The 19,990-nt window shown below is 27.6% G+C and overlaps 1 protein-coding gene across 1 annotated transcript in view; it reads left to right on the forward strand.

The window, feature by feature from the left end:
• eIF5B (eukaryotic translation initiation factor 5B) overlaps nucleotides 1-19,990 on the forward strand; it is a 133,615-nt gene that overhangs the window by 58,971 nt on the left and 54,654 nt on the right. Inside the window, exons 6-7 of the mRNA XM_075307964.1 lie at nucleotides 134-329; nucleotides 12,459-12,566. Of these exons, the coding sequence (XP_075164079.1) occupies nucleotides 134-329; nucleotides 12,459-12,566 (304 nt within the window). The remainder of the gene's footprint in view (nucleotides 1-133; nucleotides 330-12,458; nucleotides 12,567-19,990) is intronic.

Below are 19,990 nucleotides of genomic sequence, written 5' to 3' on the forward strand. Positions count from 1 at the left end.
GATATTAAAGACATTTATTATAAATCAATACCATTTTGATATCCTATGTATTTGTTCATATCAATTACGAAACTAGTTTTTACTATTCCAGATGTTTTAATTTTCATGTTCTTTTGTTTTTTTTTTTCTGCAGATATGCTACAATTTTGGCATTTGATGTTAAAGTAGAAAAAGAAGCACAAGAAATGGCTGACACATTGGGTGTGAAAATATTCCAAGCTGATATTATTTATCATTTATTCGATAAATTCACGGCCTATCGTGAGGAGTTGAAACAAAAGAAACGTGATGAATTTAAATCCATAGCTGTCTTCCCCTGCAAATTGAAGGTAAGTTGTGATAATCTTTGGATCTAACATATTCAGACAAATAGGAAGAAACTATCATTAAAACTGAACCAAGGAAGAAATGTCATATGTTAAATGCAATGGACTTTCGTTATTGTAATGAAACAGTTTGTACATGTAATGAACATGTTCATTTACTCACTGATATATTTTGATGAATTTTTCGTGAACGTCCGATGAACAAATTTTAATGTATTTTTTATACCCTCCACCATAGGGAGTACATCTTTTGGAAATGCTTTTAAAGTTGTGCCTTTGAAAGAACTTAAAATTTTTTTTGCTGGGAAGTTAATATACCCCACCTATATTAACTTCCCGGCAAAAAAAATTGAAAGTTCTTTCAAAGGCACAACTTTAACTATCAGAGCTGTTTTTTATTTTAACTACGGAGGAAGTTCTTTTAATTCAATTATTTATAATTCGCTTTTTTCTTATTTTTAATGGGTAAATTAATTTTTTATACCCTCCATCATAGGATGGGGATATATTAACTTTGTCATTCCGTTTGTAACACATCAAAATATTGCTCTAAGACCCCATAAAGTATATATATTCTGGGTCGTGGTGAAGTCGATCTAAGCATGTCCGTCCGTCCGTCCGTCTGTTGAAATCACGCTAACTTCCGAACGAAACAAGCTATCGACTTGAAACTTGGCACAAGTAGTTGTTATCGATGTAGGTCGGATGGTATTGAAAATGGGCCATATCGGTCCACTTTTACGTATAGCCCCCATATAAAGGGACCCTCAGATTTGGCTTGTGGAGTCTAACAGAAGCATATTTCATCCGATCCGGCTGAAATTTGGTATATGGTGTTGGTATATGGTCTCTAACAACCGTGCAAAAATTGGTTCACATCGGTCCATAATTATATATAGCCCCCATATAAACCCATCCCCAGATTTGGCTTGCGGAGCCTCAAAGAGAAGAAAATTTCATCCGATCCGGCTGAAATTTGGTACATGATGTTGGTATAGGGTCTCTAACAACCATGCCAAAAATTGGTCCATATCGGTTCATAATTATATATAGCCCCCATATAAACCGATCCCCAGATTTGGCTTGTGGAGCCTCTAAGAGAAGCATATTTCATCCGATCCGGCTGAAATTTGGTACATAGTGTTGGTATATGGTCTCTAACAATTATGCAAAAATTGGTCCACATCGGTCCATAATTATATATAGCGCCCATATAAACCGATCCCCAGATTTGGGTTGCGGAGCCTCAAAGAGAAGCAAATTTCATCCGATCCGCCTGAAATTTGGTACATGATATTGGTATATGGTCTCTAACAACCATGCAAAAATTGGTCCACATCGGTTCATAATTATGTATAGCCCCCATATAAACCGATCCCCAGATTTGGCTTGCGAAGTCTCCAAGAAAAGCAAATTTCATCCAATCTGGTTGTAATTTGGAACATGGTGTTAGTATATGATCTTTAACAACCGTGCCAGAATTGGTCCATATCGGTCCATAATTATATATAGCCCCCGTATAAAACGTTCTCCAGATTTGACCTCCGGAGCCTCTTGGAGGAGCAAAATTCATCCGATCCGGTTCAAATTAGGAACGTGGTGTTAGTATATGGTCGCTAACAACCATACCAAAATTGGTCCAATCACACAAAAATTGGTCCATATCGGTTCATAATCATGGTTGCCACTAGAGCCAAAAATAATCTACCAAAATTTTATTTCTATAGAAAATTTTGTCAAAATTTTATTTCTAGAGAAAATTTTGTTAAAATTTTATTGAGTTCATAATAAAATTTTCATCATTGTCAAAATTTTTTTTTCTATAGAAAATTTTGTCAAAATTTTATTTCTATAGAAAATTTTGTTCAAATTTTATTCGGTTCATAATCATGGTTGCCACTCGAGCCAAAAATAATCTACCAAGATTTTATTTCTATAGAAAATTTTGTTAAAAGTTCATTTCTATAGAAAATTTTGTTAAAATTTTATTTCTGTAGAAATTTTTGTCAAAATGTTCTTTCTATAGAAAATTTTGTCAAAATTTTTATTTCTATAGAAAATTTTGTGAAAATTTTATTTCTATAGAAAATTTTGTTAAAATTTTATTTCTGTAGAAAATTTTGTCAAAATTTTATGTCTACTTTGTCAAACTGAATTATATACGTATTGGGTCGATCTTTTTTGATTTAATATATACCACGTATGGACTTACATACAATTTAGAAGATGGTGTTAGGAGGTTTTAAGATACCTTGCCATCGGCAAGCGTTACCGCAACTTAAGTAATTCGATGGCAGTGTTTAGAAGAAGTTTCTACGCAATCCATGATGGAGGGTACATAAGCCTGGCCGAACTTACGGCCGTATATACTTGTTTTTGTTTCAAAAAGGTTAAAAACAGAGTAGGTTTAATGCCTAATGGCACAACTTATTGAAATTTTGTCGAAAAAAATTCTAAATCCATTCAAGAAATATTGGGAATTTTTCAAATTATTTTAATTCAAACATTTCAGACAAGCGCTAGAACGCATTAAAAAGTCATAACAAATTATAAAAATTATTTATTCGTCAAAATATGACGAATAAATCCAAACACTGAGTTCGAAGCACAGAGTAAGAAGCAGGGCTGTGGAGCCGAAGTCGGAGTCGTAAAATTTTTGATCGACTCCGACTCCGGCTTAGCCAAATTTTTTAAAACACTTCACATTTTTGTAACTAAGCAAGTTTTTACGCAAATTAGTTTCCATTGCGTTATTCATTCGATCAATGTACAGCATGATTGTAAATGAAAATCAACTTCCAATTACGGCTATCTTTTGACGTTTCCTAGATCGATGGGCAGATGGGCTGGATCGATCCATTTTAATACCCGAAATTATTATTTTTTTTTTTAATTTTATTTTAAGTCCATATACATATGTGGAATATTGACAGAAATTATTTTCAAGTTGTTTTTTATAGAAAACTTTGTCAAAATGTTATTTCTATAAAAAGTTTTGTTAAAATTTTATTTCTATAGCAAATTTTGTCAAAATTTTATTTCTATAAAAAATTTATTCAAAATTTTATTACTATAGAAATATTATTTTCTATAAAAAATTTATTCAAAATTTTATTACTATAGAAATATTATTTTCTATAGAAAATTTAGTCATAATTTTATTTCTATAGAAAATTGAGTCAAAATGTGGTTTCTATAGAATATTTTGCAAAATTTTATTTCTATAGAAAATTTTCCAAAAGTTTGTTTGTTACACAAATTTTTTTTTAAATTTTATTTTCTATTAATATTTTATTTCTATAAAAGTTTAAGTCAAAATTTTATTTCTATAGAAAATTTTGCCAAAATTTTATAGTAATAGATTTTTTATTAGAAAATTTCGTCAACATTTTATTTCTATAGAAAATTTTGCCAAAATTTTATAGTAATAAATTTTTTTATTAGAAAATTTTGTCAAAATTTTGTTTCTGTAGAATATTTTGCAGAATTTTATTTACTACACAAAAATTTTTCTAAAATTGTATTTTTATTGATAATTTTTTCAAAATTTTATTTCTATAAGAAAAAATTGTCAAATTTTATTTCTATAGCAAATTTTCTCAAAAATTTTTTTCCTACTGATGCTCACTGCTATAAAAAATGTATTCGAAATTTTATTACTATAGAAATATTTTTTTCTATATAAAATTTAGTCAAAATTTTATTTCTATAGAAAATTTTGTCAAAATTTTGTTCCTATAGAATATGTTATTTTGCAAAATTGTATTTCTATAGAAAATTTTGCAAAGTTTTGTTTGCTACACATTTTTTAATTGTATTTCTATTGATAACTTTTTCAAACTTTTATTTCTATAAACATTTTTTCCTAATTTTATTTCTATAAAAATTTTATTCAAAATTGTGTTTCTATATAAAGTGTGATACGGTCAAAATTTGGTCAATATAAACTTGACGTATTTCTTTCAATTTTGCATTTAAAAAACCTGAACACCTTTGAACCTTTGAAGGTGTGTGTGTGTAGAATGTTGCTCCTATTTTGATTTTGGAATTCACTCTTCAGTTGTCAAAATGCCGTCCAAGCAAGATGAGCAGCGTATCAAAATTTTGCTCGCGCATCGCGAAAATCCGAGCTACTCGCACGCAAAGCTGGCAAAATCGCTAAAAGTTGCCAAATCAACCGTTACAAATGTAATTAAAGTGTTTGGGGAACGTTTGTCGATAGCCAGGAAGTCTGGATAGGGGGGAAATCGAAAACCGGAAACCGCTGAGACGACAAAGAGAGTTGCCGGTAGTTTCAAGCGAAACCCTAACCTCTCTCTCCGAGATGCCGCAAATAAGCTGGGTGTATCGTCTACAACCGTGCATCGAGCCAAAAAACGAGGCGGACTATCGACTTACAAGAAGGTAGTGACTCCAAATCGCGATGATAAACAAAATACGACGGCCAAAGCGCGATCCCCGACGATGCTGACGAAGTTTGACTGCGTGGTAATGGACGACGAAACCTACGTCAAAGCCGACTACAAGCAGCTTCCGGGACAGGAGTTTTATACGGCAAAAGGAAGGGGAAAGGTAGCAGATATTTTCAAGCAATAAGACTGTCAAAGTTCGCAAATAAATATCTGGTTTGGCAAGCCATCTGTACCTGTGGCTTGAAAAGCAGCATTTTCATAGCTTCCGGGACTGTCAACCAAGAAATTTACGTGAAAGAGTGTTTGAATAAACGTCTGCTGCCTTTCCTGAAGAAGCACGGTTGTTCCGTACTGTTTTGGCCGGATTTGGCATCTTGCCATTACGGTAAAAAGGCCATGGAGTGGTACGCCGCCAACAACGTGCAGGTGGTTCCCAAGGACAAGAACCCTCCCAACACGCCAGAGCTCCGCCCAATTGAGAAATACTGGGCTATTGTCAAGCGGAACCTAAAGAAGACCAAAAAAACTGCTAAGGACGAGCAGCAGTTCAAGGCAAACTGGCTTTCTGCGGCGAAGAAGGTGGACAAGGTGGCTGTACAAAATCTAATGGCAGGTGTCAAGCGTGAGGCCCGGTAATTCGGATTTGGAAAAGCGAAAGCCTAACTGAATATTTTTCCTGAATTTTATACTAATTGAACTTGAAAAAGAAATTTAATTTGATTTTTTAAATAAACGATTTCACCGATTTACACGCGTTTTCCCTTGACCAAATTTTGACCGTATCACCCTTTATTTGGTCAAAATTTGATTTCTATAAAAAATTTTGCCAAATTTTTATTTCTATAGAAAATTTAGTCAAAATTTTGTTTCTGTAGAAAATTTTGCAAAATTTTATTTACTAGACAAAAATTTTTCTAAAATTGTATGCTCACTGATGCTCACTGCTAAGTCGAAAACTTGTAGAAATGTCTCAAATTTTCAATTTTTTGGTCTATATCGGTCATAATTATATATATAGCCCCCATATAAACCGATCCCTAGATTTGGCCTCCGGAGCCTCTTGCAGGAACAAAATTCATCCGATCCGGTTGAAATTTGGTACGTGGTGTTAGTATATGCTATCTAACAACCATGCAAGAATTGGTCCATAATTATATATAGCCTCCATGTAAACCGATCCCCAGATTTGTCCTCCGGAGCCTCTTGGAGGAGCAAAATTCATCCGATCCGGTTGAAATTTGGTACGTGGTGTAATTATATGGTCTCTAACAACCATGCAAAAATTGCTCCATATCGGTCCATAATTATTTATAGCCCCCATATAAACCGTTCCCCAGATTTGATCTCCGGAGCCTCTTGGAGAAGCAAAATTCATCCGATCCGTTTGAAATTTGGAACGTGGTGTTAGTATATGGCCGCTAATAACCATGTCAAAATTGGTCCATATCGGTCTATAGTTATATATAGCCGATCCCCAATCACACAAAAATTAGTCCATATCGGTTCATAATCACTCGAGCCAAAAATAATGTACCAGAAAATTTTGTCAAAATTTTATTTCTATAGAAAATTTTGTCAAAGTTTTATTTCTATAGAAAATTTTGTCAACATTTTATTTCTGTAGAAAATTTTGTTAAAATTTTATTTCTATAGAAAATTTTGTCAAAATTTTATTTCGATAAAAAATGTTGTCAAAATTTTACTTCTATAGAAAATGTTGTTAAATTTTATTTTGTCGAAATTTTATTTCTATAGAAACTTTTGTCAAAATTTTATTTCTATAAAAAATTTTGTCAAACTTAATACGTATGTAGTATTTAGTCGATCTTTTTTGATTTATTATATACCACGTATGGACTTACATACAATTTAGAAGACGTTGTTAGGAAGTTTTAAGATACCTTTCCATCGGCAAGTGTTACCGCAATCCAAGTAATTCGATTGTGGATGACAGTCTTCAGTAGAAGTTTTTACGCAATCCATGGTGGAGGGTACATATTTAAGCTTCGGCCTGGTCGAACTAACGGCCGTATATACTTGTTTTCTATTAGTTTATAAGTATTAATCTATTTAAACTTATAATTGTATACTGTTCCCTTAAAATACTTCACATCCGGGTAGATACATTGGCACTACTTGAGCTTAACTCTCTCGATACACATAATGAGTTTGAAATAATTTCATGTAAACCACAAGATAGACTTCTTTTAATTTCCATGTACATTTGTACTTTTTTGTCGTTATTATTAGCAACATAATAATCAATATATTAATGTTCATTTCCCGATACACTATCATCATCATCATCTAAATGTAATACCCACAGATATGCTGCATTCTTATTTTTTGTTGTTTTTCCTTCTACAGTTTCCTTTCATTTTACTCTGATTATAAAGTCGAAACTTTCGTGTGATTTTCGAAGGAAAGAAGGGGATGGAAACTTCGGTCAAGGCGGATGTTAATACTTAATGTTGTTATTGTAAATTACATAGGCACAGGTGTAAAACTTATAAGACCGGATGACAGATGAATAACAAAATGCATTGCCCGTTCATATAACCCTTTAAAAGAAGGGAGGAGTATATATTCGTTAGCTGGTATGAAAAACACAATGAGAAGGAAACACCATGAGCGCGCGTTTTATGATGTTAGCGATGTGCCAACACCAAAACCTATAAGGCATAGGTCTATACAGTCGATGTCATCGTAACTGGGACAATGTGCTTTTGGTTAGCTATCTATCCTAAAGCTTTCAAATTTTGTCAAAATTTTATTTCTATAGAAAATTCTGTCAAAATTTTATTTCTACACAAAATTTTGTCAAAATTGTATTTCTATAGAAACTTTTGTCAAAATTTTATTTCTATAGAAAATTTTGTCAAAATTTTATTTCTATAGAAAATTTTGTCAAAATTGTATTTCTACACAAAATTTTGTCAACATTTTATGTATACAGAAAATTTTGTCAAAATTGTACACACAAAAAATTTTTTCTCTGATTCAATCACCAAATTAATTGATCCAATTAATTTTTTAATTGAAATGTCTTCAATCACGAAAATGATAGTATCAATCACAGTTTTAATTGGGCATAGAAAAAATTCTTGATTAAAAAATTAATTGATTTTTGCAGCAAAATTCAATTAATTTTTTAATTGATTCAATTAAAAATTTAATTGATGTTGATTGCAAAACGCAATTAATTTATTAATTAAAAAAGGTAACTATTTTTAATTACTTGGTTACATTGGCTTAGAGTTTTTATTTGGATTAACAAATGATTGTTTGAAATACATTTTTAATTAAAAAAAAATCAGCACTTTTTTAAACCGAATTAGTCTTCCGAATTTGATTAAAAATTTAATTGTATCAATTAATTTTTTAATTAAACATTTTAAAAATTTCAATCATTGACTTAATTAACTTAATGTTTCTATCATGATTAAAAAATTAATTGTATCAATTAATTTATTAATTGAAAAAATTTTCAACTTCAATTAACTTTTTAATTGGAAATATTTTGGTGATATTTTTTTCTGTGTATATCTATAGAAAATTTTGTCAAAATTGTATTTCTATGGAAAATTTTGTCAGAATTTTATTTTCTATAGAAATAATTTGTCAAAATTTTATTTTAAAGAAAATTTTGTCAAAATTTTCTTTCTATAGAAAATTCTGTCAAAATTGTATTTCTACACAAAATTTTGTCAACATTTTACGTCTACAGAAAAATTTTTAAAAATTTTGTATCTATAGAAAATTTTGTCAAAATTTTATTTCTATAGAAAATTTTGTCAAAATTGTATTTCTATAGAAAATTTTGTCAGAATTTTATTTTCTATAGAAATAATTTGTCAAGATCTTATTTCTATAGAAAATGTTGTCAAACTTTTATTTCTATAGCAAATTCTGTCAAAATTGTATTTCTACACAAAATTTTGTTAACATTTTACGTCTACAGAAAATATTGTCAAAATTTTATTTCTATAGAAAATTTTGTTAAAATTGTATTCCTATTTTTCTCAAAATTGTATTTATATAGAAAATTTTGTCAAAATTATTTCTATAGAAAATTGTATTTCTACACAAAATAGAAAATTTTGTCAAAATTATTTCTATAGAAAATTGTATTTCTACACAAAATTTTAACATTTTACGTCTACAGAAAATTTTGTCAAAATTTTATATCTATAGAACATTTTGTCAAAATTTTATTTCTATAGAAAATTTTGTCAAAATTTTATTTTATATAGAAATATTTTGTCAGAATTTTATTTCTATAGAAAATTTTGTCAAAATGTTATTTCTATAGAAAATTTTGTCAAAATTTTATTTCTATAGAAAATTCTGTCAAAATTGTATTTCTACACAAAATTTTTTCAACATTTTATGTCTACAGAAAATTTTGTCAAAATTGTATATCTATAGAAAATTTTGTCAAAATTTTATTTCTATAGAAAATTTTGTCAGAATTTTATTTTCTATAGAAATAATTTATCAAAATTTTATTTCTATAGAAACTGTTGTCAAAATTTTATTTTATATAGAAATAATTTGTCAAAATTGTATTTCTACACAAAATTTTGTCAACATATTATGTCTACAGAAAAAAATTTAGAAAATTTTGTCAAAATTTTATTTCTATAAAAAATTTTATTTTCTATAGAAATAATTTGTCAAAATTTTATTTCTATAGAAAATTTTGTCAAAATTTTATTTCTATAGAAAATTCTGTCATAATTGTGTTTCTACACAAAATTTTGTTAACATTTTATGTCTACAGCAAAAAATTTAGAAAATTTTGTCAAATTTTTATTTCTATAGAAAATTTTGTCAAAATTTTATTTTATATAGAAATATTTGGTCAGAATTTTATTTTCTATAGAAATAATTTGTCAAAATTTTATTTCTATAGAAATTTTTGTCAACATTTTATTTCTAGAGAAAATTTCGTCAAAATTGTATTTCTTTTGAAAATTTTGTCAAAATTTTATTTCTTTTGAAAATTTTGTCAAAATTTTATTTCTATAGAAATTTTTGTCAAACTTTTATTTCTATAGAAAATTTTGTCAAAATTTTAGTTTCTATAGAAATAATTTGTCAAAATTTTATTTCTATTGATAATTTTGTCAAAATTTTATTTTATATAGAAATATTTTGTCAAAATTGTATTTCTACACAAAATTTTGTCAACATTTTATGTCTACAGAAAAAAATTTAGAAAATTTTGTCAAAATTTTATTTCTATAGAAAATTTTATTTCTATAGAAAATTTTGTCAAAATTTTATTTTATATAGAAATATTTTGTCAAAATTTTATTTCTATAGAACATTTTTTCAAAATTTTATTTGTATAGAAAATTTTGTCAAAATTTTATTTTATATAGAAATAGTTTGTCAAAGTTTTATTTCTATAGAAAATTTTGTCAAAATTATTTCTATAGAAAATTTTGTCAAAATTTTAATCCTTTTTTTGTCAATATTTTATTTTTATAGCAAATTTTATTTCTATAGAAAATTTTGTTAAAATTTTATTTATTTAGAAGATTTTGTTAAAATTTTATTTCTATAGAAAATTTTGTCGAAATTTTATTTCTATAGAAAATTTTGTCAAAATGAAATAAAATCGTGACAAAATTTTCTATAGAAATAAAATTTTGACAAATCTATGAACATTTTGTCAAAATTGTATTTCTATAGAAAATATTGTCAGAATTTTATTTTATATAGAAATATTTTGTCAAAATTGTATTTTTACACAAAATTTTGTCAACATTTTATGTCTACAGAAAAAAATTTAGAAAATCTTGTCAACATTTTATTTCTATAGAAAATTTTGTCAAAATTTTATTTTATATAGAAATATTTTGTCAAAATTGTATTTCTACACAAAAAAATAGAAATATTTTGTGAAAATTTTATTTCTATAGAAAAGTTTGCTAAAATTATATTTCTATAGAAAATTTTGTCAAAATTGTATTCCTATTTTGTCAAAATTGTATTTCTATAGAAAATTCTGTCAAAATTGTATTTATACACAAAATTTTGTCAACATTTTATGTCTACAGAAAATTTTGTCAAAATTGTATATCTATAGAAAATTTTGTCAGAATTTTATTTTCTATAGAAATAATTTGTCAAAATGTTATTTCTATAGAAAATTTTGTCAAAATTTTATTTCTATAGAAAATTCTGTCAAAATTTGATATCTATAGAAAATTTTGTCAAAATTTTATATCTATAGAAAATTTTGTCCAAATTTTATTTCTAAAGAAAATTTTGTCAGAATTTTATTTTCTATAGAAATATTTTGTCAAAATTGTATTTCTACACAAAATTTTGTCAACATTTTCTACAGAAAAAATTTAGAAAATCTTGTCAAAATTTTATTTCTATAGAAAATTTTGTCAAAATTTTATTTTATATAGAAATATTTTGTCAAAATTTTATTTCTATAGAAAATATTTTCAAAATTGTATTTGTATAGAAAATTTTGTCAAAATTTTATTTTATATAGAAATAGTTTGTCAAAATTTTATTTCTATAGAAAATTTTGTCAAAATTTTATTTCTATAGAAAATTTTGTCAAAATTTTATTTCTATAGAAAATTTTGTCAAAATTTTATTCCTATTTTTGTCAAAATTTTATTTTTGTAGCAAATTTTATTTCTATAGAAAATTTTGTTAAAATTTTATTTTTTTAGAAAATTTTGTTAAAATTTTATTTCTATAGAAAATTTTGTCGAAATTTTATTTCTATAGAAAATTTTGTCAAAATGAAATAAAATCGTGACAAAATTTTCTATAGAAATAAAATTTTGACAAAATTTTCTATAGAAATAAAATTTTGACAAATTTTTCTATAGAAATAAAATTTTGACAAAAATTTGATAAAAACTTTAAACAAGTGTTTTGTTTTTTATGTTTGGTAGATGTTTGATAAAATTTTCTTAATTTTCTTTTCTGTTATTTGATTAGTTTTGGCACGAGTTTCAACCGTGATCTCAATCCGGTGGACATTTGCCTTTGTCTGGCCTTGGTCTAATGAAATTTTCGACAGAAAATTAAAAAAATATATGTAACGTTTTACTTTATTGCATTATATATCAAGCACCCTGTATACCAGTACACATTATCCCAGTTTGATTACACACATTGTTAGTCTTTGTTCTTTCCTGGACATCTGGAAATGTGTGTAATTGTCTTGTGATCCCATTTTAGCATTGCACGCACAGGTTTGTGTTTTTTTCTGTTGCATTTGAAGAGCACGCTATTAATCTGTCTTCTTTTAAATGACCGGAATTGAGAAATGATCTTCTTAAGATAGTCGATTGTCGGACGATGGCAATGGTGTTGGTACTTGCCTGAAGTCATTACCCAAGAATTTGTCCATATACATTGAGCGACTCTTCGTTTGCTTAAATATTCCGGTGCATATTTTCTGGTTCTTTTCTACAAAGTTGTTTTCTCTCTCACTCTGTTCATTCTCAAGTACCAGGTTTCATTCATTGAAAACTTGTATCTTTAATCATGTTCAAGCGGAAATTGAGTTGTTGCCAATGTTTAGAGTATCTTTTATTTTCCTGTTTTGCTTCTTTGGGGTTATTGTGACTACTGTAGTTGCAAGCTTTTGGAACATGAAACGATTAATTATTAATAATTAAATTGCCTTACACATGAGATGTACTTCAACCCTCTCTTGTTTAATTTTTTTTTTCAGATACTGCCGCAATTCATCTTTAACAGTCGTGATCCCATTGTCATGGGTGTTATGGTAGAAAATGGCATTGTAAAGGTTGGAACTCCTATATGTGTGCCCAGTAAAGATGTAAGTACAAATATATTTTCAAGGATTATTGGGTACATTTTCAAGGGAGCTCTGGAAAATACTTTGTTTAATTATCAATGATTGATGGAAAAATATGGAAAACACAAACCATTCTGGATATTGTAACATAGTTTGATTTTCTTTCCATAAATGCAATTGGATAGATAAAAAATTTATATAAATTATTAATTTTGTTGAAACGGAGCAGCAAATCATATCTAATTCAGCCCCCCCCCCCCCACTTTTTAGGTTAAAATGTGTTTCAATTAAAGCATTAATAAGAAATTCAAATAATCGTACCATGGGTTGTATGATTTATAATAATTGCTGTATTAACTGGTATTAGGTGAAGTAAATTAATCAAATGAATTGATTTTGATAAGAGACATATTGAGTTCGATCCGTGTAGAGGTCTACTTTTTAGGGATATAATATATACCAATGTGTGCAACTTGTAAAATGTATTAAATAAACAAATATTCAATGACTCTAGGGATAGAGCAATCTAGGAAGCCATTCTTAGCGCGCAACTGTTAGCTGTCTTGTAATGGGAGAGAAGAGGGACATTGTTTTGGATATTAACTAAATAACTTTATATACATATTAGTAGCTATATGTGGATATTCCAGAATTAAGCTAGAATACGAGGGTTGCCTTTCATATTTCGGGATTAGAGACCAAAAGCAAATGCTAATTATTGAAAATTGTGTTATTGTTTTTACTTTACTAACTTTTCACCTTAAATATTTACGCAGTTTTCTTCTGGGAGCTTGAGAGCTCCTCAAAAAATCAAAACCATGTAACTAATATGAAATGAATATTCGTAGACCAATGTTAACCAATCTATGTTCACCACCCACCCTTCCAATGATTTATCGTTGATTACCCCCACATCACTACAAGAGCTTTTGATTGCATCATTTAAATAAACTGCATTTGCAACGAACAAACGAATGGAATTGTCTACATGGCTTGCATATGAATGGACAGCATATTGAATAGAAACAAAGTGCGGCTATGTACATGCACTAATAATCAGGGGAGACTTGGGGATGGGTTTACACCCCATCATCATATCAATCATTAGCAATGGGTAAATATAGACATACGATTACTTACATGTACACTTACTTTGCCCTTTGTGGTAAGTGGCTACAATTAGTAATAACACCTGAATCAATATTGTCTGCTTCTTTGTATCCCATTGACAATGTTGTGTTTTAATTTACAATAAGAGTGCTTCATCTTTTCTATTTAGAGGGAGTACGACTGACTAGAAAGATGACAAGCAGTTATCGATGGAATATGGTGCTTTCGGTTGTGGTAGGTGAAATTACAGAAATAATTGACATATCTACAAAAGTAAGAGTGATTAATTTTCAATTGACAATTATGACATGGTAAATCCGAACAGACATGCTCATTGTTTTCTGGATTCAATATGGGATTGTGAAACTGGTCGATAGAATAGATATATAAATATTGGGTAGTCGAAAATGTTTTTTTTTTTGTATTTTGTCCATTGAAAACCTTATTGACCTAATAAGAAGGATTGTGAAATTCAAATTTTGGGACATTCAGTTTAAACAACATTCTATAGCAAATTTTGTCAAAATTTAATTTCTATAGAAAACTTGGCCAACATTTTATTTTCATAGAAATGTTTGCCGAAATTTTATTTCTATAGAAAATTTTGCTAAAAATTTTATTTCTATAAAAAATTTTGCCAAAATTTTATTTCTATAGAAAATTTGGCCAAAAATTTTATTTCTATAAAAAAGTTTGCCAAAACTTTATTTCTATAGGAAATTTTGTCAAAATTTTATTTCTATAGGAAATTTTGGCAAAATGTTCTATAAAAGTAAAAAAAAAAAATCTATAAAAAATTTTACCAAAATTTTATTTCTATAGAAATTTTTCCTAAAAATTTTATTTCTATAGAAAATTTTGCCAATAAGTGTATTTCTATAGAAAATTTTGCCAATAAGTTTATTTCTATAGAACATTTTGCTACAAATTTTATTTCTATAGAAAATTTTGCCACAATTTGTTTCTCTAAGAAAATTTTGCCAAAATTTTATTTCTATAGAAAATTTTTACTAAATTTCATTTCTATAGAAAATTTTTTCAATATTTTATTTCTATAGACAATTTTGCTAAAAATTTTATTTCTATAGAAAATTTTGCTAAAAACTTTATTTCTATAGAAAATTTTGTTAAACATTTTATTTCTATAGAAAATTTTGTTAAACATTTTATTTCTATAGAAAATTTTGCTAAAAACTTTATTTCTATAGAAAACTTTATCACAATTTTATTTCTATAGAAAATTTTGCCAAAAATTTTATTTCTATAGAAAACTTTATCAAAATTTTATTTCTATAGAAATTTTTACAAAATTTTATTTTATAGAAAATTTTGTCAAAATTTTGTTTCTATAGAAAAATTTGCTAAAAAATTTATTTCTATAGAAAAATTTGCTAAAAATTTATTTCTATAGAAAATTTTGCTAAAAATTTTATTTCTATAGAAAATTTTGCTAAAAATTGTATGTCTATAGAACATTTTATTAAAAATTTTATTTCTATAGAAAATTTTGCTAAAAATTTTATTTCTATAGAAAATTTTGCCACCAATTTTATTTCTATAGAAAATTTTGCCAAAATTTTATTTCTATAGAAAATTTTGCCACCAATTTTATTTCTATAGAAAATTTTGCCACCAATTTTATTTCTGTAGAAAATTTTGCCACCAATTTTATTTCTATAGAAAATTTTGTCAAAATTTTATTTCTATAGAAAATGTTGCCAAAAATTTTATTTCTATAGAAAATTTTGCCAAAATTTTATTTCTATAGAAAATTTTGTCAAAATTTTGCCAAAATTTTATTTCTATAGAAAATTTTGTCAAAATTTTATTTTTATAGAAAATGTTTTCAAAATTTTATTTCTATGGAAAATTTTGCAACAAATTTTATTTCTATAGAAAATTTTGCCAGTATTTTATTTCTATAGAAAATTTTGCTAAAAATTTTATTTCTATAGAAAATTTTGCTAAAAACTTTATTTCTATAGAAAATTTTATCACAATTTTATTTCTATAGAAAATTTTGCCAAAAATTTTATTTCTATAGAAAACTTGATCAAAATTTTATTTTATAGAAAATTTTGTCAAAATTTTATTTCTATAGAAAAATTTGCTAAAAAAGTTATTTCTATAGAAAAATTTGTTAAAAAATTTATTTCTATATTTCTATAGAAAATTTTGTTAAACATTTTATTTCTATAGAAAATTTTGCTAAAAACTTTATTTCTATAGAAAACTTTATCACAATTTTATTTCTATAGAAAATTTTGCCAAAAATTTTATTTCTATAGAAAACTTTATCAAAATTTTATTTCTATAGAAAATTTTTACAAAATTTTATTTTATAGAAAATTTTGTCAAAATTTTATTTGCTAAAAAATTTATTTCTATAGAAAAATTTGCTAAAAAATTTATTTCTATAGAAAATTTTGCTAAAAATTTTATTTCTATAGAAAATTTTGCTAAAAATTGTATGTCTATAGAAAATTTTATTAAAAATTTTATTTCTATAGAAAATTCTGTCAAAATTTTATTTCTATAGAAAATTTCGCCACCAATTTTATTTCTATAGAAAATTTTGCCAAAATTTTATTTCTATAGAAAATTTTGCCACCAATTTTATTTCTATAGAAAATTTTGCGACCAATTTTATTTCTATAGAAAATTTTGTCAAAATTTTATTTCTATAGAAAATGTTGCCAAAAATTTTATTTCTATAGAAAATTTTGCCAAAATTTTATTTCTATAGAAAATTGTGTCAAAATTTTGCCAACATTTTATATCTATAGAAAATTTTGTCAAAATTTTATTTTTATAGAAAATGTTTTCAAAATTTTATTTCTATGGAAAATTTTGCAACAAATTTTATTTCTATAGAAAATTTTGCCAATATTTTATTTCTATAGAAAATTTTGCTAAAAATTTTATTTCTATAGAAAATTTTGCTAAAAACTTTATTTCTATAGAAAATTTTATCACAATTTTATTTCTATCGAAAATTTTGCCAAAAATTTTATTTCTATAGAAAACTTGATCAAAATTTTATTTTATAGAAAATTTTGTCATAATTTTATTTCTATAGAAAATTTTGCTAAAAAATTTATTTCAATAGAAAAATTTGCTAAAAAATTTATTTCTATAGAAACTTTTGCTAAAAATTGTATGTCTATAGAAAATTTGCAAAAAATTTTATTTCTATGGAAAATTTTGCTAAAAATTTTATTTCTATGGAAAATTTTGCTAAAAATTTTATTTCTATGGAAAATTTTGCTAAAAACTTTATTTCTATAGAAAATTTTGTCAACATTTTATTTCTATTGAAAAATTTGAAAGAACTCTAGACATATTACATTCCATAATTGAATTGAAGTCAAACGGAATTTATTTATATATGAATTGATATTGGAAATAAAGTGCATATATCAATCAAGAAAATACTTCTCTGCATTTTATGACTTTGTGTCCTGTTAATTAATAAATACCCATGTAAGAATTTAAAAAACAAGGCAAAAGAAAAAAACAAGCCAGCCTCTTCACATAAACATTGAAATTGATTTCCATATCTGTTCATTTGAAAATTCCAGTCCATCAATCCTGATTGTGATGGCAGGATATTCAAGTGTGTGTGTGTGGTTATTGACAACATGAGCATCCAGTTGACTTGATATTCCTTAAATAGCCCCCAGTAGTAATAAACGACGCAATAGTGTCCACAATTCAACGGAAGTCAATCGAAGAAGGCAAGATGATCGAGCGAATGTTGATTCGATTTCATTCATGTATTTTTGCACTATAGCAGCAGAATAACTCATAATGGTGTTATCCTACATGAGAAACTTGTTTCATTTTAGGTTTTCTACACTCCAAAAAATATTTCCGTCATATTAAAGATTTCGCAACCTAAATTTTAGGATGCGAAATTTACAAAATATTAAGGACAAATTTCTTTAAAATAATAAAATTTTAATTAAAATAAAGTTTATAATCGTTGCTTAAAAAAAATTTTTTTTCATTAAATTTAGGACACAAATTTTGTAAATTTGCGTCCCTCCGTTAAAGTCCCATGTCTATGAACTAAGGCTAATTTTCCTTATAGTAAAGAAAAACATTGTTTATTTAAAGAAATTGTCCTTAAATTAACTGAAATATTGAAACTTTAGATTTAAGATAAAAACGCTTCAAATATAGTCGAAGACGTATTTTGAGGATTTAGCGTCTTTGGTTTAAAGTTTTTTTATACCCTGCGCCACACTGTGGAACAGGGTATTATAAGTTAGTGCATATGTTTGTAACACCCAGAAGGAGACGAGATAGACACATGGTGTCTTTGGCAATAATGCTCAGGGTGGGTCCCTGAGTCGATATAACCATGTCCGTCTGTCCGTCCGTCTGTCTGTGAACATATTTTTGTGATCAAAGTCTAGGTCGCAATTTAAGTCCAATCGCCTTCAAATTTGGCACATGTTCCTAATTTGGGTCAGAATAGAACCCTATTGATTTTGGAAGAAATCGGTTCAGATTTAGATATAGGTCCCATATATATCTTTCGCCCGATATGCACTAATATGGACCCAGCAGCCAGAGTTTTATACCGATTTGTTTGAAATTGTGTACAAACATAACTCTTAGTCGTATAGTCAAGTATGCAAAATTTACACTCATATGACCACAGAGGCCAATTTTTTCCTCCGATTTAGTTGAAATTTTGCACAGGGAGTAGAATTAACATTGTAGTTATGCGTGCCAAACTTGGTTGAAATCGGTTCAGATTTAGATATAGCTCCCATATATAGTTTTCGCCCGATTTACACTCACATGACCACAGAGGCCAATTTTTAACTCCGATTTTGTTGAAATTTTGCACAGGGAGTAGAATTAGCATTGTTGCTATGCGTGCCAAATTTGGTTGAAATCGGTTCTGATTTAGATATAGCTCCCATATATATGTTTTTATGATTTGGACAAAAATGGTCAAAATACCAATATTTTCCTTGTAAAATCGCCACTTCTTAGTCGAAAAGTTGTAAAAATGACTCTAATTTTCCTAAACTTTTAATACATATATATCGAGTGATAAATCATAAATAAATTTTTGCGAAGTTTCCTTAAAATTGCTTCAGATTTAAATGTTTCCCATATTTTTTTTACTAAAATTGTGTTCCATCCTAGTGCATTAGCCGACTTAAATTTTGAGTCTATAGATTTTGTAGAAGTCTATCAAATTCTGTTCAGATCGAGTGATATTTAAATGTATGTATTTGGGACAAACCTTTATATATAGCCCCCAACATATTTGACGGATGTGATATGGTATCGAAAATTTAGATCTACAAAGTGGTGCAGGGTATAATATAGTCGGCCCCGCCCGACTTTAGACTTTCCTTACTGGTTTTTACTAACATTGTGTTCCACCCTAGTGCATTAGCCGACTTAAATTTTGAGTCTATAGATTTTGTAGAAGTCTATCAAATTCTGTCAAGATCGAGTGATATTTAAATGTATGTTTTTGGGACAAACCTTTTTATATAGCCCCCAACACATTTGACGGATGTGATATGGTATCGAAAATTTAGATCTACCAAGTGGTGCAGGGTATAATATAATCGGCCCCGCCCGACTTTCCTTACTTGTTTCTTTTTTGGAATTAAGAAAACATTTTTTACTTTGAAGTATCCGTTATAATTTGGTTTTTATACCCTCCACCATAGGATGGGGGGTATATTAACTTTGTCATTCCGTTTGTAACACATCGAAATATTGCTCTAAGACCCCATAAAGTATGTATATATTCTGGGTCGTGGTGAAATTCTGAGTCTATCTAAGCATGTCCGTCCGTCCGTCTGTTGAAATCACGCTAACTTCCGAACGAAACAAGCTATCGACTTGAAACTTGGCACAAGTAGTTGTTATTGATGTAGGTCGGATGGTATTGCAAATGGGCCATATCGATCCACTTTTATATGTAGCACTCATATAAACGGACCCCCAGATTTGGCTTGCGGAGCCTATAAGAGTATCATATTTCATCCGATCCGGCTGAAATTTGGTACATGGTGTAAGTATATGGTCCATGCAAAAATTGTTCGATATCGGTCCATAATTATATATAGCCCCCATATAAACCGATCCTCAGATTTGACCTCCGGAGCCTCTTGCAGGAGCAAAATTCATCCGATCCGGTTGAAATTTGGTACGTGGTGTTAGTATATGGTCTCTAACAACCGTGCAAAAATTGGTCCCTATCGGTTTATAATTATTATAGCCCCCATATAAACCGATCCCCAGATTTGACCTCCGGAGCCTCTTAGAGGAGCAAACTTCATCCGATCCGGTTGAAA

This window comes from Haematobia irritans, chromosome 4 (genome assembly GCF_050003625.1).
Source record: "Haematobia irritans isolate KBUSLIRL chromosome 4, ASM5000362v1, whole genome shotgun sequence".
Lineage (NCBI taxonomy): Eukaryota > Metazoa > Arthropoda > Insecta > Diptera > Muscidae > Haematobia > Haematobia irritans.